The sequence below is a fragment of the Zonotrichia albicollis genome, chromosome 10 (genome assembly GCF_047830755.1).
Source record: "Zonotrichia albicollis isolate bZonAlb1 chromosome 10, bZonAlb1.hap1, whole genome shotgun sequence".
In the NCBI taxonomy this organism is placed as follows: domain Eukaryota; kingdom Metazoa; phylum Chordata; class Aves; order Passeriformes; family Passerellidae; genus Zonotrichia; species Zonotrichia albicollis.
Window position 1 is genome coordinate 16,625,146 of NC_133828.1, and position 21,025 is coordinate 16,646,170.

General features: G+C 46.1%; 1 protein-coding gene across 3 annotated transcripts in view; it reads right to left on the minus strand.

Moving 5' to 3' along the window:
- The window catches only part of NEMP2 (nuclear envelope integral membrane protein 2), a 33,954-nt gene extending 30,307 nt beyond the window's left edge, over positions 1 to 3,647 (minus strand). For all 3 annotated transcript variants that reach the window (XM_074548186.1, XM_074548185.1, XM_005492771.4), the window contains exons 1-2: positions 3,237 to 3,647; positions 770 to 885 (exon numbers count right to left, since the gene is read on the minus strand). In XM_074548186.1, coding sequence (XP_074404287.1) covers positions 770 to 885; positions 3,237 to 3,618 — 498 coding nt within the window. In that variant the 5' untranslated portion in view covers positions 3,619 to 3,647. The remainder of the gene's footprint in view (positions 1 to 769; positions 886 to 3,236) is intronic.
- Positions 3,648 to 21,025: the final 17,378 nt, after the last annotated feature.

Consider the following 21,025-nt stretch of genomic DNA (forward strand, 5'->3'; position numbering starts at 1 on the left):
GGAAAAAATCTGAACTTCCTGCTTTTAAACACTGACTCAAGGAAAGTTTGTGGGACTGATGGAGGGTTCTACTACCTGGAGTCTGCTACCATTCATAAAAACACCTGCAACATAATCCTGAGGAAAACAGTCCTGGGAACAAAGAGATGTTCCACTTTCGGATACCTGAGAGAACAGTCCTCCAACAGAGCCAAAATGAAACTATTTCCTTCCTTTGTCTGGAGACATACTTCTCAGGAAAGAAAAGGAACTATGGAGATGGTTAGCTCACTCCTTTAGCTGTTGAAGGGATTTTTATTTGCTTCAATCAAATCTCTAAATGTGTGTCTTGTAAGATGACCCTCTGCTAACTCAGGAGAACAACACACTGCTGCTGCTGTTTGCTCATTAGTGACAATCTAACGAGCCTTTGGTTCCTACACTTTGGTGTGCTCTGGTGAGAGCCACAGAACTGCATGTGGTCCTCAGATTTAGAAGTTCCATAAATGCAGTTGGTGATAGGCAAAAGCATTTGTTGCCGAGGTTAACAGTGATTCATCAACAGAGCATGCAAGAAAATAATACACAATTCTAAATTAATGTTTTTGTGGCACCATCACACTCTAAGCCAGAGACGAAACCTCACTGCATCCCAACTGAAGACTCATAATGCTACACTTTTATCATGGTCCCAGCTATTTAATTCCATAGAGCTGCTGCCCTGATCCTGCTAACTGGCTGGGAAAAGCTCACATGAAATGTACTGACTGATTCCAGAACAGCCTCTCACCTGGATGGTTGACCACAGGTACTGTAAGTGCATGGTTCTGTTTTGCACATAGCAGTAACAGTTTTCATCCTGCTTCTGGATAACATCCATTTCCTGCAATAAGCTGCAGTTTTTACCTGGGGGAAGCAAAAAAGTTAATTTTAGGCATGTGTCAAATACAAATGTCTAATTGTAGTCCATTTCATTGTTGAAAATGCTGACAGAAATGTGTTCAATATGATTTAGATGGAGATTCAAATTGGACTTTTAATCAAGTCATTTAGGCTCCAAAGTAAACTGCAACACCTTTGGGAAAAAAAAAAAAAAAACAACAAAAAAACCAACAAAAACAAAAGAGGGTGGTATTTTTAAAAAATGTACTCCAGAAAAGCTTGGCTTCAGCGTCAGTGTTTTGATGGCACTGGAATAGGGCCTCTGGGCCAAATTCACTGCTGCCATGAGTGGGTGTAACTCCACCAGAGTTCCTTGTACCAGTGGTGAATGCAACTGTGGGAGTCTGAGCAGGTAAACAGACTTACATATTAACACAGTCATTTAGCACATGACACAGCTGCTGATCACAAAAGTCATACTCCTCTCCCTCAGAAATGTTTGTGATGTTAAATCACGCACCTCTTCTTTCTAGAACATTTTTTCTCCTGTCCCAGTCCAGCCGTGGCATGTAATAAGGGAACTGCACTGACAGCTCACCATAAATCGTTGAATTAGAGATGTGAATTATTCTAAACCTCCTGAAACCTTAGTGAGCCCCTATGATCTTCAGAATTAAGATTGCACTTTTGAGCAGAAATGGACCTAAAAGATTAATGGAGCAAAGTTTCAGATACATTCTGATCTACATACATGTGTAAAATACACCCTACAGAGCATTACCACAGTGTTTCAAGAACATAATTAAAGAGAAGCATAGAGGAAATAATTACACATCCTAACAGAGGGACTCACCTAGCTTACTGAATAGAAAATGTAGGTCTTAGCCAAGCTCAGTAATAACTGCTAAAATGCTGTCATGCACTCAGAGCAGCAAAATGGGTATGTGCAATCTCAACCCAGACAAGGAGATGCTGTTTGCAGGTAAAAACCTGCTGTGTCTCTGTAAGGAAGATGAAATTAAGCTAAATTGTATTTTAACAAATTTAGTTAAGCCAGTGAAAAATACTGTGTGGATGTTCTTACTCAGGTTTATTATAGTTCTTACTTAGGTTTATTATAGCATTACAGAATTATTGTCCACACATGATCCTACTAAACTGGTTTAACCTTAAAATTTGGGCATTTTTTTCTTGTGGAAAAATTACCCATCGGATTAATTTTCATTCGTGGCAAATCCAGTGGGAGGGAGCACAACCACTCAGACAAGCACTGGCTGTACCTTTAGACAGGCACTTTCACAAAAGCCATGGCACGATGCTGCAGAAGGATTATTTGTCACTGACGCAGCAGGGAGGTGCGGCTGGGCACTACCCAGGCCTAAAACCAGGATAATCCAGCAACAGGAAATAGCAGGGCCAAAACAGCCCAGTGTCCACACCTTCCCTAAAGGGCATCTTAGGATTTCCTGCCACCACGGATAAAGTATCCATCCGTGTCAACGGCCATGTCATCCCTCTGCAAGGCTGGCAGGTATTTTCTTACCACCCATAGTTTTAAGGCATTTTTCTTGAGAAAAAACAAGTGCTTGAGATGTTCTCATCAGCTCCACAGAGTGAAACAATGGTGTTCCAAAAAAGAGAGATGCTTCTGAACAGGTATCTCTGAGGTGGTGCTGGGTTTAGCTATTGGGAGGACACACATGTAAAGTAACTCTCAAATTCTGAGACTGCAAGCAAAGAAATTCGAAATTATGAGCCATCAGCATCTGCTGCAGAATCCGGAAGATGCCCAAGACTCGAGAACGGCAATGCAAGGAGGAAAGGAGGAAGCCGGTTCTCGAGTTCCTTATTGCTACTACAACTGAGCACAGCCTGTAGGGGTTTGCCTGCCCTCAAACATGTTAATAAAAGACCTGTTCTCCACCCTATTCCCTGGCCCGAGCTCCTAAGGAAGCCAGAGGGAGCCGCACACCCAGAGGCACCTCCCGGCCCCGCCGCTGGAGCGGGCGGGACGCGCCCGCCCTCAGTGCGCCGCGGTTCCTTTGTCCGTGTGCGCGCTCCGTGTCCGGGCCGCTCCCCATTCCCTGTCCCCGGCCACGGCGCGGGGCCGTCCTGCGGGACCCGAACTGCGAGCGAGAGCCGGGGCACACGGCAGAGCGCCTCAGGCCGCGGCTGCTCCGGCTCCACTGCAGCTGCCGGCGGGGCGAGCGGCCCCGGCCCGTCAGCCGGGCAGCGCCATGTTGGGCGGCAGCGGGGGCCGCGGGGCCCAGGGACAGCGGGAGCGGAGCGAGTCCTCGCTCCCGAAGGGATGGGCTGAGCAATCCCCGGCCTGTAGCACCCGCCCTGCCCCGGGCCCGGGAGGGGACGGGCAGTACCTGCTGGCGGCGCCTCCCCGCTGCCCGCGGCCGCCCCGGGCAGCGCCAGCCGGACGAGCAGCAGCAGCAGCCCCGGCCCCGGGCGGGCCCGCGGGCGCTGCCGGCGGCGGGGCGGCCACGCCGGACCCATGCAGCCGCCGCCGGCTCCGGGTTCGGCCCTCGCGGCCCACGCAGGGCGGGGCAGGGGCGGTGCGGCCCCGCTGCCCGCTCCCCCCGCGGGGCCGCCGGCGGCCCGGGGCTCCACCCGCGGCGTCCTGAGCTTGTGCGGGGCTGAGGGACCCGTCTGAAGGGAGACAGTCCGCCATCCCCTCCTATTCTGCCCTCCGTGGCGTTGAGGGGAGGAGGAAAACCATCGTGGCTTGGAAAGGAGGAGGGAAACCATCGAAGGTACCGCTCAGCCCAAGCATGCCCTTGCATTGTGATCCCCTCAGAGAGTGTTGGCTGCCCAGTAAAGGTGTAAAGCAGCTCCAAACCAAACGTGGACAGCTTGTGACACTTGCAGACCTCAACCCAGGCGGTCACCCAGCTGAACGAGGACGGTGGATGTCCTCCTTACACACCAGGGAGGACACCTGGTGACCTTTCCTGTTCCAGCCCCTGGGAAAGGTCACCAGGTCACCAGGGTGCCCTTTTGGCAAGCAGCGGTGCCTGAGCCAGACACTGAACCACACATTAACCAGCCCCTCTGTCCACCCAGAGGACCTGCCCGAATGAAGTGTTGTTGGCTGTTGCGATGGAGGTGAACCTGCACAGCTACTCTGTATTTCCTGGGCAGCCACAAGGGAGAGCCAGGAGCAGGACACCGTTCCCCTGTCAACCCTGTGGAGACGTGAGCGATGTCCAACTCAGCTCAGTCCCCGCTTGCTCACTGCAGTCATTTTAGATCGCTGGTGAGTCACAGTCACCAGTCAGGGGTGGAAAGGGCTGGAGCTTTTTTCCCTATTCTATGAAAATCAATAAATACAGTTTTGCCAAGACATTCTGGCATCACTGTTGTCTATTTTTATACCGAGCCCTACATTTGGCTTTTCCAACCTACTTGCTTTGCTCCAATGCATTCCCTTCCTTGTTCTTAGAACAATGCCCCTTCTCTGCGTGAGGGTTGCTTTTAGTTTTAATTTTTTATTGTTTAGGGCTGTATCCAACTTCTGGGGGTGCCAGGATGGGCTTTTTTAACACCTGAAGGGTGCTGCCCACTGCCTCGCACCTTGTCTGGGCGCTTACATCTGCAGGGAGTGGGTGGTGCAGGGCTGTGGCTCTCCTCGCCTCACCTCCTACGCCCGCTCGGTGCTGGCTGGGCTCACATCTAACTGTGGATTTTTCCTTGCAAACTCTGAGGAAGTGAAGGATAAGGGCAAAAATAGTTGGGATTTGATAGCGTGTGCAACATCTGACAAACTTGAGTCCCCAGAGGAAGGAGTCATTGATTTATATCTTTGTCTTTATGTAACTTGGGTGTTGTCTCTATGTAACTTTCCAGGCACTTCCTCTAGCAAATCTAATAAAGAAAGAAATATTGGGGTTTGTTCCTTGGGTCCTGATAAACCCTTAGGAATGTGTTACCTCTCAGCTGTGTGTCTACACAACAAGGGACCATCACAGCCAAGTTATTAGAGGAATCCCTCTCACATTTTCAACTTGGAATATTTTTTCAGCTATGTTAACCTTCTTGACAGTATTTTTTCTGGAAAGGGAGACACTCTGCATTCAGTTCTCGCTTGTATTTTCATTTTTAGAGCTCTTAGCACTTCACCGCTAATTAACTTTCAATAACTGTCGTAGGGTTACAGTTAGTCAGCATGAATCAGACAGAAAATGTAGCTTTAGGGGACCACACTCTGTCAAAAACTATTAGAAACCTTTGCTTGATTTCCGAGGAGAATATACTCGCTCAAGCAGGATATAGCAGCTATTAGGCAGCGTTCTCCTGCAGAAAGAAATCCTCAATAAAAGAGACTCGGTGGTTTTGGTAACAGCCCTCTTTTCAGGGTGGCTCTGAGTAATTATGCAGCATTTTCCTTTCTTCCCATTTGTTTGTCTGGTTTCCTAAATGGTGGTGGTGCTCAGGCCAAAGCTGGGGTTCTGAGCTTAAAGGTGGTATTTTTATCTGTTGGCTCAGAAATATAATTCAAAATACAGGGAGAAGAGGGAGGTCACTTATAGGTGCAGGCCAGCTCTGCCCTTCCCAGGCGTTTTCAGCTGTGGAAAATTGAGTGAGAACTGCTTTTGGCTGTGGCAGGCAGCAGTGCTGTTGGTCCCAGCCATGGGGCACATTCCTGGGATGCAGCATGCAGAGCTCTCAGGCTCCATGCATGACAAATTGACACTTTATTAATGGGGAATGAGGAAGGGGAGCAGTGCAGAGCCACATCCACAGCATGTGTTTTCCTCCCGGGCTTTTGGAGCCCTGCCACCCCATACACTCTGACCCCTAAAACACTCAATATCATCCACAGTGCCCTCATCTAGGTGTGTAAAAGCTGGCTGCAGTATTAGATGGGATACCAGATCCTCTCGATGCTGTTAATCCATGTTGTTCCACAGAGGCCCCAGGTGCTCCCTGCTGGTGATTTATTGGCCTGTGCAGCAGGAATAGGCCCCAGCTGTGTAAGGTGGGGAGGGAGCTCCTCTGTGCTCCCAAAGCCCTGCCTGCCTTGGGCTCTTGTGCTGTTGGAGGCAGCCCCAGTTCCCTGCAGCACCTGCAAGGCCAGGCTGAGGAGCAGGCACTCGAGTCCCATTCCCACCCCACGAGGTAATGCTCATTGCCCACTTGCAGCCTGCTCTCTACTTTCTAGCTAGAGCTTATAGAGGCTTTCAATTTCCAGGTGTGCTGTTAAAAATCTCAACACATTGCTCTGGATGACTAAGGATGCTTCCTATGGTTTATTTAATTTTTCTTTTTTTCCCCTTTGCCCTCCCTTCCCCCTCCTTACGTCAGCAGTGGGTATAATTTGTTTGCAGGGTTCCAGGGTGTTTCATCTTTCTTTGGCTAGCCCCAAGTGCAGGGGGTTTGTTGAAGCAACAGCACTCTTGATTTCTTAGAGCTGGTATGTGGGTGTTGGATTGTGTCATTCGTAGGAGGTGAACGTCAAAGGAAGCGGATCAACTGCTGGAGGTTTGTGAGCCAGGTACTTAATATTTGGTTTCCTGGAAAAGCAAGGAAAAATAGTAAAACAGGCAGCCTTTGAGTATTTAGTTTTCCCATGTAATCAGATTAACACAATACCTGTGTGTGCTCGAGAACAGTTTGGGTTGGTTTTGGTTTGGTTGGGTTGGTTTTCTCCCCTTGGTTTATTCAGGATGGAGGATGACTGTATTTTCCTTTAAATAGTTTCACTTGTTTTGGTGGATTCTGTTGAATGTTTATTCCAGTAATACAAATAATTTGTGTTCTGTTAGGGCCCTCACAAATAATGCAATTCATTATCAGGTACATTATGTTGTCTTTTTATTTGATGTAAAATGGGGCCTTTGAGTTAAATTTAGATAGAAGAGCTATTTGAGACTATTTTGTTCATCTCCAACTGTTTTTTTCAGAAGTGCATTAGTCTGAAGTATTTCATGGGCAAAATACTGAGTTATTTTGGGGACAGACAAATTGTCTACAAAAGAAAAGTATAGCTGCTTATTTTTACAGTAGTTTTAGGGTAATTGCTGTTTTATTTGACAAGTGTAGATACCAAGGTAGATAGAAAATTCCAGCAGAGTGCTTTCTCCTAAACTGCTCTAGGGAGCAGGTATCTCTTCCAGTCCTTGTTCAGGCTAAGCTTAAAAATTAAATAGGACAGAGGTGCCCTTAAAAAAATTATTTATCCATCTTAGGGATTAGGCAAAAGGACTGTAGCAGCTTTCTTGGCATTTCCCTTTATGCTCATTTTCCCATGGCTGTCAAAGGGATCTGTGGGTCAGGGGAAGGAAAGCTGATGGTGAAGCGTTCATAGAAGGACTTTTCTGTAATCACTGGAAAAACAGTCCTTCCCTCTGACTTCAGCAAAGCATTGTGGTGTGAATTTATGGATCTCATTGATATTTCTCCTGATTTACACAACAGTAAGCAGTATGTAAGCATAACAGTAAGTTAAGTAGCAGCGGGCCTTAAATATTTATCTGGTTTATTTTTGGAATGGCAGTTGCAGCTATTTATAGAGCAAGGAAGCAGTGATACAAATCTGACTGGATTCCTTCTTTGCTTTGAATCTGTGAGAGAGAAGCAATTTGGGCTTTTTGACCACAAGCTCTTATATATTATGTTAAATTTGCACTGATTAATAGGTTATAAGCTTCCTTTTTCAAGAGGTTCTGAACCCCTGCTTACAAGTATGAGGGATTTTGTTACCTCTGTAAAGGAGCCTTGATGCAGCCTAAGAGCAGCTGTGAGAGTGCCCTGTGCTGCTGTGCAGCACTGATACCTTACATGGATTTATCCATGGGGAATGGTCCCAAGAGAAAACACATTTGTGGTGGGTCACTGCTTACCCATGAAACCCAGAATGGAACATGTTCTCCTGTGGGAGGCTGTGCTGGGTGTGGGATGGGTGGATGGGGGTGCTGCTGTGAGGGACCCTGTGTCTGTGCCAGTATACTGGGGAGGGACATTCACTCTGGTGGATGGAGATGCCAGAAGTGAGCGTGCCAGTAGTGTGTGCTGACTCAGAAATCAGCACTTCTGGCACTTAGGCCACTGGTTGATGCATGGCTTAGCTTAGTTGTTACCTAAATCTGTTATTTCCTTTTGATTCCAAATGGTTTGGAATCCACTGATGTTGACATGCTGACTGAATCTCAGACTCCTGGGCTTCACTGCAGCTGGACAGCCCTCACCCCATACAGACAGGCAGGTCAGCACCTGGCAGGACCAGTTTTATTGCTGCATCCCTCCTGTGGAGAAAGAGGGCTTGCCCACTGTCATGGACTTCAAAACATCCCTCTGTGTTTCATTTAAAAACTAACCTTGAGAGCCTGGGAAGGAAAGAGAACTCACAGAAGTAGTCAACCCCCTGTGTTTGCTGTGAGAAACCACAGAAGGTGGTATGGTTCTGTAAGGAGGCCATGGGAGCAATATTTATTTATGGATAAGTGCATGTCTGTCTGTCTTGTGCCTTCAGATTTATCTTTATACTGACTGTTGTTTCCACATTTACACAGTAGCCTTTAGTGATTGTCCTGGGATTTGACCAATCATTTTTGGAAGAATGAATTGCTAGTACTGTTAAACAAACATGAAAAGAATTATTCTCTTTCCAGCGTTTCTTGAAATTAAATTTTAGCCCTGGTGTGCTCAACTACCTTCAGGATTAATCTCTGTATTGTCAAAGGAGCCTGTCAAGCCCTTTTAGATCAAAGGAAGCTGTTTTCTATTAAGAAGGTTGTGATGATGTTTTCCAGCTCTTGGGTACAACAAAAGGCAGCCTGTGGCTCCCCACTGCTGTTTGACCCGTTAAGTTTTTGAGTGTCTTGCTGCTTTCTATTTTCTTTGTGTGAGCTCTGCCAGGTCCAGCTCAGGCAGGTGGCCACTGACACAGCCATAACCAGGCACCTCTAACCCACCTGAAATACCTCCTTGCTCTCTCAGAGCCTGTCTGCTCAGGGTTGTTGATGGTTTCTTTTCACAGCTCGCTGTTCCTTACAGCCTGCACCCGTGTGGAATCCACCGGTGTGCAATTCCTGTGGCTGGCAGGGCACGCTGCCTTGGCATGCTTCCCTCCCTTCCCAGGATGCCTGGCCTTCTGAAATTCCTACTTTTCCTGCTTTCAGATACAGTCCTCTGTCATTACACATTTTCTGTGCACTTCTGAACAGGATGCTTAATGACTTTTTTTTCCCCTCACCAGCTCAGAATTTTTTGACTGCTGCATTTGTTCTATTTGAATACAAATATGGGAGAGACCAAGAAATGAGTGCTATGGAATGATATGCCAGTGGCTTTGCCTGATTAATGGATTTACATTGTACATTACTCATAGGCAGCTTTCCAATGTCTTTCTCTAAAACAAGGTAATTTGTTTAAAGGGCTATCTTTTTGTAAAATGCTGATAAGTGAGCCATAATTGTTGCATGTATGGACATCTAGGCAGGGAGAGTCAGCATAGGATGTACAGTCATTTTGCCCCTGCTAGTCACAGCCATTCCTGCAGGTACTTGAGGAATGCAGCATGTGCCCCAAATAGATTTTAACAATTATTCCCTGATGGAGTCATTTCAGCCTCTCCTGACATCCGTACTAGCTCCTGCTGGCAACAACAGGATCTTTGTGATGGTGACTGCAGCACAGCACAAATGCTTTTCTTCTCCTTTCGTGCCAGACAGCAAGTGAAGGTAAAGACTTGCTGTGCTGACTCAGAGGAAAGGTTGAACAAGCTTGGGCTCCTGCCTCTGACAGTGGCCAGAGAATCTTCAAGAAAGTCACTTCTCCCTGATTCATGCTCTTCACAAAGTGAGTGTTTCCAGCTCTGGCATCTATTCTGACAGGATGAGAAAGGATAACACAAAGAAAGAGTGGCAAGGTGAGGAGAGAGGCTTACTCTTCAAAGTACCAGCAGGCTTTAGTTTTCTGATCTGGTGCCAAATGCAACAAAGGTACTTGCCAAATGCCCTTGCAGTAGGACTTGTCCAGGGGCTTTACAGCTTTGCACCTCTCTCTCTCTGTGTCCTGCTGCTCTGATTCTGTTGGAGTCAGTGGGATTGCTCTGCTGCTGATCCTGTGTGAAAATCTGGCTTCTCCTGGCTGCAGGGCACATCTCCAGAATGTGAAAGAGCAGGAGAGCCCAGTTCATGCCATTAGCAGGGCAAAGTGTAGGTGAGAGCTGCAAGTTCTCCTTGGCTGTTTGGGACTGGGGAAGGACATGTCCTTCCTGCTAAGCAGGGAGACATCCTGGTTTATCTGCTGTCCAGTTTACCACAGTGTGGAGTGAGCACACCTGCAGAAAGTGAGGGGTGATGCTGGGCTGGTCCTTGTGGTTCCTGCCATCTACTCATGACCAGCCTTGTCTCATGCTCCAATTTCCTCTGGATGTGGAGCCACATTCAGTGTTGTAATAAATCTGCCAAAGGTTGTGGCATCAGTACCTGAGGCACAGGTGCCTGGAGGAGGATTAGGATGCTGGATGATATGTGTATATAATGCTGAAAATACACAAGAGATGCAGGGACAAGAGTGACTCCAGGCTGAAAGTCAAAACTCCTTTTCCAAGCACTTTCAGCTTTTTTAATTGCACAGCATTCCTCTGGCCTTTGCAATTCTATACTATGGATATGAATGCAAAAGTATATAAAATATTTATGTCAAAGTGTTGAAGTTAACTGGGGACTGAGTTTCTGGCTTGGATACTTTCTTTCACTGCTGAGGGAAAAAAAAACCCCACCTTTTTAAGATGTTAATTTCAAAACCAGCATGGTCTGGGAAAAAGAGCTTTTCTTCTGTGTCATTACACTTTAAGTTTGTTCTCAGAACTGCATGTCCAAAGGAAAGCATCCCTAGGCAGGTGTTGTTTGCCAGCTGACTTGGACCTTTGGCACCTCCCAGCTCTGAGCAAGCTTCCTTGGTGTGGAGACATGCCAGAGTGAGCTTGCAAACACAGTTCCCTGCTTCAAAGGAGTTCCAATAGCAAACACACCAGGAGATCCTGCCAGCTCCATGAGCCAAGCAGGCTGCAGTCTGAAGAGGTCAGAAACAATTTAGACACACCTGGAAATACTCATAAAGCCCTTGGGCCTTGTCATGATTGCTCAAGGTGTCCAGCAGCTCTGCAAACATTCAGAGGGTGTCTGAGCCAGGCAGGTGTGGCTTCAGCAGTTTGTATGCCCAAATAAACTCAGCAGGCTGGAATCACACAGCTAATGCTTGAATGCTTGTCCATTTCTTAATTTGTTTTTATCTAAGTGTCTATAATCCTTGTAGGGAGATAAGATGTTGGGTGATGCTTTTCCACACGTAGAGAGGACAGGGATAAAAATATCCACAGTTGTGTTCAAAGACAGCAGGGAAAAAGCAGCTCCTGCTGGCATCAGGCCAGGGCAGAAACATCCTACTGCCTCCTGCCCTTCCAATTCCAACACTGCCTTTGTCAGCAGCAGCAGCATCTTCCAGCCCAAAACACCCATGCTCACTGAGCTGATAGTGTGTGGCCACAGGATGCCTTAAGACAGGGTATTGCCACTTGCTGAGTATTAAGAAACTTCTAAAACATCCCTAAGTGGCCAAAACTTGCAGTGCTCTAAATTATTGTCCAATGTTCTGTAGGCATGTATTGCTCTGCAAATGTTCCCTGTTGTTGGTTTTGCTTCCAAGCTGTGCATCCAAGCCAGGTGCTATATTAGTTTCTTTTGCTGTGACTCATAGCACCACAGCCCTGAGAGAGACCATTGCTACATCCACTGAAAATGGAGGCTTCAAACCTTTGAAGAAAAAAAATGGGAAGGTTGTGGAAGGGTGACCCGTTGTGTGCACAGAAGTTAAAAATGGGGGGAAACATGAACAGGGGAGCAATACCTGGGGTGTTCCTGAGCCCTTCCCAGCAGAAAGGAACATATTTGGGTGCACTGACTCCCTTTATTTGAAGGATAATGAGCTGTTGAGCTCTGAAGTCTTACCTAGGTGGCTAATGTGTGATTGGGATGCCCAGCAGTGGGGCTGAGTGCTGAGGTGTTCCACACTGGGTCTGTACTGCTGTGGAACACAACCCTCTGGGTCTGCACTGTTGTGCTGCATCTGGGACCAGCTTTCAGTGGGGAAGCAGACCAGCTGCTGCTGCTCTTGTTCTGAGCACTCACAAATGGAATTTTCTCCCTCATGAGAAACACCAATGACATTTAAAGTGTTTTGATGCAAAGCAATGGTGTTAGAGCTACTGTGCTGTTTCTGATTTAGTAGGATTTATATTTCCAGTGTGACTAAGGTAGCCAGTGCAAACCTTGCTGTGGATTGTTTGGTGTTCCTCAGAACCAGATGTTCTTCAGTCAGGGTCTCTTGTTCCCTGATGCTGCAGAACACCATGCCCTTCCCAGTCCAAAGGCAGCATTCCTGCTTTGTTCACTGCTGGCACTTTCAGGAAAGAAATTCTTCAGTTTCAGGATGAAATAATTCCTCCCCAGTTGTTTTCAGCTGTAAGTTTTCAGTGTATTGGGAGCAGAATGTCAGACTGGTACTGTGTGGGGCATGGCACGTGGATCTGCAGGACCTTTTTTGTATTAGAGGCAAGAAGAGATCCTGAAAGGCCTAAATGGCACCAAGAGAAGGTGATAACCAGGACTAGGCAGAGTGAGGGTCATTCAATGCAGTGCCAGCATGGATGGGATATGGGTGAGCTGGGCTTAAAGAGTCTTGGTTTGGCTATTGGTCCTCTCAAGTGAGGCTTGACTACAAATCATGACCCTCGGGCAGTTTGGAACTAGGATTTCTTGCTTAGAGATGGAATATTCCCTGCCACAGAAACTGCATTAACTTCTTTAGTGACAGTTTGTAACGCACATCCTGGCTGTTTAATTGGATTTATCATGGCTATTGGGAGCATAAATGTGTTTACAGATTTGTTTTGAAAGCTTTTTTGTGTGTTTTTCTCATAGCAAGTCAACTTCCATGTGGTGCAATTATGTTCAAGATGTTCCCTGTAGCACTGGAATAATGTCAGATTATACTGTGTGTGCATGTTGTTCTTCGAAAGGATTTTATCTGAGGCATGATACACTGTGGCAGGAGGAGAAAAGGAGCTTAGTTTTTATGAAGAGAGGTATAAAAAGCTTAAAACACAAAAAATTCTGTCAAATCCTGTTTCCTTATTATAGGAAATATTTGACTCTGTCTATTGAAATGTGAAACTTTTTCCCCTTTAACTTCCTTCCTGCTCCATCCAGCTCTGCCAGAACTCAGTGCACACAGCTTGCCACTGCTCTGCCACAGCCTTTCCAGCATTGAAAGGCTGAGGCAAATGCAGCAAGACATTTCAGAGACAAGCATTTAGGGGAAATGAAAGAAGAGATGACTTTCATTTGTTTGAAAAGTGTCTTAGGTTTTCTTTGGTTCACGGTGTGGCCTGGCAAGTTGCAGTGTCTTTGATGCAGTGGTGCAGGAGGTCCACGTGAAGCCTGCTCACATCCCCAGCCACAGAGCTGGCTCCAGAGGGATGCTGGGGTACAGGAACCACCCTTGGGTGCCAGGGGCTGCAGCATACGCTGCTTATGTTAGATCTGTCTTCTTTTTTTCTTTATTTCTTTCATTAGTAGTATTATTAATTTGGATAACAATGCAACTTAACGTGCAATTTCCTGTCTGATGGCAGTTCAGATATTAAATGTCACATCTGCCTGCTACTTTAATCCTTAACTATGACAAGTTTTCCCAGCACTTCTAAAAGAGACAGTTGTGATGTGTTTCACTCCCTGCTGAATGATAGTCAGAACCCCAAATTTGTTCCATGACCCATTATTATTATTATTACTACTACTCCTAATTGTTGTTATTAGTAAGCCTTGTAAGAGGAGTTGCTTGGAACAGCAGCACAGCACCTCTCCCTAACATGGGAAAGGGTTTTCAGATGTCACTGTTTGCAGCCTGTCACTCTGAGAAAGGAAAGCTGTGACCAACACACAAAGTTGCCCTGAAGGATGACTTTCAGAGACGTGTCTCTGCTCTTTCCTGCTGCCTCCCAAGTCCATCCCCTCCCCACAGAGCCTCTCTGTCCCAGGGAAAGCTGCCAAGCCTTGGCTGAGGTCGGCAATGCCATAAACAATGCAGGCATTTGAAAACGAGAAAGCTCAAAGCTCCTGTTGTGGTGACCAAAGGGATGGATGGAAAGATCAAAGGAGAGGACACGCAGCTTGGGAGGGTGCAGTGGGTTTTGGAAGCAAGCAGCAGTCAGGCTCAGTGCCTGTGATGCACAGAGCATTGCTGCTGTGCCACAAAAGTGCTGATGGAAAGGCACGAGGAGCTTGCAGCTGTGCTTTGCTTCTCAAGGAGCTCCAGGCAATGACCTGCCTTTCTGTCGCAAGCTCTAATGAGGTAAGGGAGTAGGAGAAGGGATTCAGGCACAGCAGAGCTCAGTGGAAAGGGAAATCCATATGGCAGTTGCTCACTAGAAACAAAGCTGAGTGATTTTTGGCAATCAGATTTCTGGTGGCCCTGTGTGAATTCCCACCCCTGAGAGTGGCAGCAGAGCTGAGAGCAAGGCAGTGCAACTCCATGCAAGCTTCAGGTAACAGTTCCCATTGGCTCAGCAAACCCCAATCTGCAGATCTGCTTTGCCAGTTGAAAATTTGGCCTTGATTTTAAAGAAGGGGAAAAAAAAAATAAAAAAGATAAAAGCCTGAAGCTCTGGGCAGGTATGTAAGAATGTACAAACACACCTTTGTGGGCTTAATCAGGTAGATATTTGTCAAATTTTCCAGAATAGTTTGTATATTCAGAAGAAAATCACCTTTAAAAATCAGCATGCTTTGCAGAAACTTGGTGTGCAGACCATTTTACAAAATTTGGGTTTTTACCCTTCTTCAGTCAGAGTAAAAAGCTTGAAAGATGAGCTGCTTGAAAGCATTTCACAAGACCCATGAGTCATGCAAAATCCTATCACATTTTTCCTCTGCTTGAAATCACACAAGTTACGAATGCTAGAAGAGTTATTAGATCATAGATAAAGAATGCTGCACAATGGGTTGGTGAAAATAAATAAATAAATAAAACCCCCTAATTTTCCTCCAGCTTCTAATTCCCTGGGTAAGACTTCAAGAGGCAAGAGTGGAGTATCACAGCTCACCCTCAAAAAGGAGTGGCATGCAGCTGCATCCCTTGCAGAGCTGCTATTCCTTCTCTTGGTTTCTTCAGTGCTCCAGGCAAAAGGAGATTTTAAAACCACTCCTTTATCTAGCACAGTTAATTTCCCCGCCCTGTACCAGCTCAGCTTCTCTGGCAGGTATGTTGGGGGATGGTGGACCCAAGCTTTCATCTGCTCCCAAGTCTCCTGCTAACAAAATCGCCCATTTGTGATCCCACAGAACCTGCTCTGTACCCAGAGAGGCAGGGAGAAGGTGACACTGTGTTTATGTAACTCAGCTCTACCAGTGCTGCCACTTCTGTCCTGTTAGGATACCTGTGTCCCCCAGGTATTTTTATTACTAGAACAAATCCTGCCTGGAACTACTGCTGGGAGCTGTGGGTAAGTGCTAGGCTGGCCTTCCAACTTTTTCCCCCCATATTTATCTCTTATGCCCCTGTCACTTCTGAAATCCTTCTCCTTTTAGTTTCTTTTCCCTGCAATGCTGTGGTTGGGCTTCCCAGATGTGTTCCTTGTTGATCAGGCATTTCTAAACACAGAGGAGGAATTGCAGGAAAGCACTAGGCAGTGGGTCTTGTGTGACCATAAACCATAAAAACATTTAATCAGATGGAAAGTCTTGCTTTCTATTTCAGTCACCACTTTTTGGAGCATATATTAGAGGTCAGAAATTAATTTTGGCACAAATAAAGTAAATTCAAGCAAGAGGAGAAACATGTGCCATTTTTGTCAGTATTTTGTGGGGGAAAAAACAACCAGCTGAGGGAAAACAATTATTTTTAATTGCTTACATGATTGAAAAATGTATGATTAAGCTGATGTTTAGCTGAGGGAAAACAGTGTAGTTCAGTGACTTTGCATGTGGCACAGAGATGAATTGTTCTGCTTCTCAACAAACCTGAAACATTCTCACTGTTCAAGAGTTTTCTAATGACCTCTCATTGCTACCTTTTTCAGGTTCCCTTTTTCACACATTTTTTTCTTTCCCACAGTGATTTCATCCTCTCTCTAAACACTTCCCTTTGGAGAAAAGACAATGGAAAAGAGAAATGCAGCGGCAACCTTTGGGCATTCAGCCTCTTCCTTTTTCCCAGCACGGTGTAGGATCTGCCATCTGATCTTCCCTCCAGCAGAACATGTGAAGGGTCAGTGAAAGCCTTGAAACAGGTAAAATTAAACCTGTCCTACTTTTGGAAGGTTGCAAAATTGCACATGTTGTAAGGAACAGTGATACTAATTTACTGTAAAATCTTCTGTGTATGTTAATGAGCTAGGTTTTGCCAGTGCTAAAAATAAATCTCAGTGTAGAAAAGGCTTGCAGAATGAGCAAAATTGCTCATTACCAAGAAAAAAAGTTCATCTGGTGTCAAAAACACTGGGCCATGTTAGATCTCCAGCTGTTTCTTTTGGGTAACACCAGACCAACTTATCCCTGCTCCTGAAGGTAGTGGGTGTACAGTTTTAATGTCTTCTACAGTGAGGGTGGTTTTACAAGACTTCTCAAAACAGGTAAGAAGATGCATCAACTCAAGGTAACTCAGCCTAATTATTTGGATTTAAATTTTCCGTGTCAAAGTTCAGCCAGAAAGTTTAATTACAGAAAATGTTAGGTAAGGGATGAAACTCCCAGCCCTGATAGTACTCATCACCTTGGGATGGATCAGCACCTTAACCAGATCATATACTGTTCTGTTTTTGAAAAGATGGCGGTGAATTTTGGAAAGAGAAAGGCTTATAAAGTGATTGTTGGAGTCAATTTTGCAGCCATTCACACAATACTCAAAGGTGACCATGTATTTTCTGCTTTGTTTTCTTAGCAAACCCTTTGGAAGAGGTTCTATTCTGTGTGTATTTCAGTGTATTCAGTGGGATTTTATTTGTGTGTGACCTTTCTCAGTGGTGTCCAACTTGCACAGAGGAAAGCAAAGCTGCAGGCTTGGTTTTTGCTTGCCTGTTACTAAAGCCCAGGTCTCACATGTCTGCGTTGGCCAGCAGTCTCTTTGTGACAGATCACCAGGCTAGGCTTTGCTCCCTTTCACCCAGCTGTCACTGCTGCTCTCTAAGGCACCACCACCTAGGCTGTATATCAGGAAAAGGCAACATTTGCTGGTCTGCCTCAAGGAAGCAGCTACAGAAGAAAGCAGAGGACTCCCTACTCTAGATCCCACAGAGGTGGCCACTGGTGGCACTGGGGACAGCTGCTGGAGCTGGTGATGTGTGCTGTGTGCTCCCAGCTCCCCCAGAGGGTGTTGCTTTGGTGCAAGGATCTGAGGTGATCACACGTGTCTTGGTGGGTTAGAGAAAGAAAATTTATGGTTTGTTTATGTTTTATTTATGTGTCAGTAGCACCAGGATATCTGACAAGGATGGGTCAGAACCCCCTGGTGCTGCAAGACACCCCCAGATTCAGGGGATTGGGAATGAATGTGTGAATTCAGCAGGGACAGAATCACAAAACTGTCTAAGCTGGAAGGAGCCCACAAGGATCATCAAATCAAACTCTTCAATGCATCAAAACCAATACAGTGGTTTTGATGAACGGATACAGAGTTTAGCAGAAAAAATAACACTCCCCCTTTTCCAAAGAGAGGGACTTGTAGGCATTGAGTCAGGGCTGCCTTAAAAGACAGCAAACTGCCTGCTTTATAGGTTGGGACAGATGTTTTGCCATGTGAAGAGCACTTTGTGTAAAATGCAAAGTGTGTGTTTCTTTGTTGTTGTGCAGTGGATGTTCCCTGTGCTAGTGTGTCGCCATGGTGCTTGACTGGGGAAGCTGAACATCAAAAGCTTTAGGGAGCTGTATGGCTCAATTGTTTCTGCTTTCATCATCCATTAAAAAAAATCTAAATGGAAGATGAGAACCTGCCTGCCTTAGGTTCATATGGAAGAAATTGCAGGACCAAGCAGCAGCAGGGCACTTTCTCAAAGATGAGTAGATGGTTGGGCCTCTACAGGAAATCTGCAGCAAACAGATAATTCAAAAATAACTTTTTGAGACTATGGGATGTAAATGAAAAGAAATAGCTAATCAAAAGGAGAAAACACTGAAAGGAAACATCTGATGTCAGAAGCTCTTGGCTTTCATTCTGATCTTCTTGTTTTTTTCTGTATATAGCTTTTAGAGTGCCCTTAAGTCTTCTCAAAAGGTTAGTACTCTTCCAGTGGTATTAGAGAGGCTGAGATGATATTTGCAATGAGGGTAAGTGACTCTCTTGAGGTTTTGGCACCCACAGCTCCAGATTAACTGGAAATGCAGGCATTTAGTAAATCTGAAAATAAGTGCCTCTTGGCCCTGTGCACTTCAGAGAAGTCAACTGGAGTTTTGTGAGAGAGACCAGAGCAGGAACACAGTATATTTCACATAAGGGATGCATTTTTACAAAAATTAGGCCCCCCAGAATGAATGCCAGCTCATAAGGTAGTGGCCTCCATTCTTTTTGTCCAGACTATCTCACCAATGGAAGTCTGGGAAGCCCTGCTGTTAGTTCCATTGATGGGAACAGCGAGATTTCCCTTTCTGGTATTAGTTTTGGCTGACCAGAGGTGTAATTCTTACAAATTTCTGTTATTCAAAATTCCCTTGGGTTTCCAGTTTCCGGGGTAAAAGAGCTCCATTTGAGGTCCAGAGTGGATTAAACAGTGAGTGCTAATCCAGACCTGGTTTTTGAGATGCTGCACTGGTAGGGAGATGGCTTCAGCCAGAATAAGGTGGAAGGAGGGACCTGAGAATCAAAAACCAGCACAGGAGACAAAAGGATAATACCAATGAGGCATATCCCATATACACAGCTCTGTCTCAGTTGTACATAAATGTTCCCTGCCTCCCCAGCAGTCACTAACCCACTGATTTTCTTCCAGAAAGTAAATCCTTGACAGACTTGAAATGATGAGTAATGACTTCACTTTCTTCCATTCCAGCTGCCACACAGGCAGTACGTTGGTTGCTCATTGACCCAGCAAAATTGAATTTGAATGTCTTCCCCTTCTCCTGTTGTCCCATGTCTACCCTATCACTTACCAGCTGCTTGCTGCTATGGCACAGTGGGACCACCTTCTCTCAGCAAGCACTGTAATTGTTTTTTACAAGAAAGAAAACGCTGGTAGGCAGTGGTACACGTCTAGGGAAAATGTCAGCACTTAAACCTGAGCCTTGCTTTTCCCTCTGAGCTGTCAGAGCTGGATCCTCTGCCCTTCCTTACAAGTGGGTTTGAGGAGGTGGTTGTTTTGGCTGGAATTGGAAAGGCACAGGTGGTACCACCAGCTGTAAATTGGAGGAGGCACTTCCTGATTATGACCACTGCCTACACACAGATCACTGCCAAGAGAGGAGCTGGAAGGCACAGAAGCCTTCTCCTTACTTGGGAAAGGAGGGTAGTCATCACTCCCCTTTCCTGCAGGCTTTCACCTGTACACTTTGGGCTTCTTTGTCAGTGCTTGGCTTCCTAAAATGCTGTGGTATGAACAACCCTCAGACACCAGTGGGAGATGGATAAACTGAGGCACAGAGTATTTAAATTCATGCATCTAACATTTAGGTACTTGGGTCTGTATATACAAATGCATGGCATGTTTGAAAGCCAGCTTACTTTTTAAAGAGGCTTCAGCATGGATTCAGATGTCTACTTAGCCATGGCAAAGTAAGTGGTGAAAGACTTCCTGACCTCTGCAACATCAAGATTTTGCCCTCTGGCTCTGAATGTCAGTGGTGAAAGGCTTGTACCGAGCTGCAGAGCAAGCACGCACCAGGCTCACCTGTGAGGTGTTTGGAATGTTGCTCTGGGAGTGTGGGGAGGAATTTCAGAGGGCACCAACAGCTGCCTGGTCTCAGCTGCAAGAGCACATCCCCATTTGCACTTATGTATTTTTATTTCCAGGTTACAATTTTTTAATTATTGCCTGGTGCTCATGTCTCCACCTTCACATCATGGAGACCTCTGCTATCTGGTCTTGACTTGCCTTGTCTCCAGGAAAACTGGGCTGCCTTGTCACCCATGTGCTGAAAGCCCTTTCCCTGAGCTGATGCCTTGGCCTCTTGCACCCTCAGTCTTGGTTTCCATTTCTTGTCCTAAACGTGGATCCACAGCATGGATGGATCCACAGCAAGGGAGGGAGAGGCACCGGAGGGTTCACCCACGGCTGCATGCACCACGCCCACCAGCAGCAGGAGAGAGACAGCCAGATTAAAAGATTAAAGTCCCAAACTGCAAAGCCCCTTGGGCTCCTGATGAGATCTGAGTGCCTGCTGTGAGGCCAAACTCCCACTGTGGGGGTGCAGAGCTGTGTGTGCTGTCGCTCACCAGCTGCTGGCTCCCAGCATCCCCTCGCTGGATTTACAGACCAAGAATTAAATAACAAACCAGTTTTGCCCTGAAGGAGGGTCCTGAGTGATGCCTGGGTAATACCCAGGGGCTCAGGGGGTGGCTTTATGCTCCCCTCATTGCACACCTGAGTTTTGGGGTTGGTAGCTTTCACTGGCTTGCTTGCTTGTGTGGTGGTGGCTGGATTGCTTTGCTTGGCATGTGGGATGGGGCTGGAGAGGGAGGGGTGGCAGTCAGCAGCATGGTAACCACCCAGAAAGGGTCCTGAGTCCTTTGGTGCCAGCTGGTCACCTCTTAGAGGTCTCTTACAAGCCTCACCCTAGCAAAACTACCACTAGGTGTGTGCTCACAGACAGTGTATTCCCCCACCCCATTATTTTTTTTCACCCCTCTCACTTGATCTCTATTAGGACTGGGCAAATAATTGCCTTTTGGATTATGGCTGAAAGGCACAGAAGTCAAACTGTCACAAGCACTATTACTGTGTTTCTGTCTGTAATTTTTGTTTGACTAAAGCAGTGAGTCCGAGCCAAAATGATGATTCCAGCATCACCACAGTACTCAGCATGCTGAGCTCTCAAAAGCAATTTTTTCCCAGTTGTTTTTTTTTAAATATTGTTTTAACATTTTTGAGTGGTTTTTTATCAGAAGCAGGTCATTTCAAAATAAAAAGTTCAGCCCTGCTATTTTGAAAGTGTTGAAATAGTAC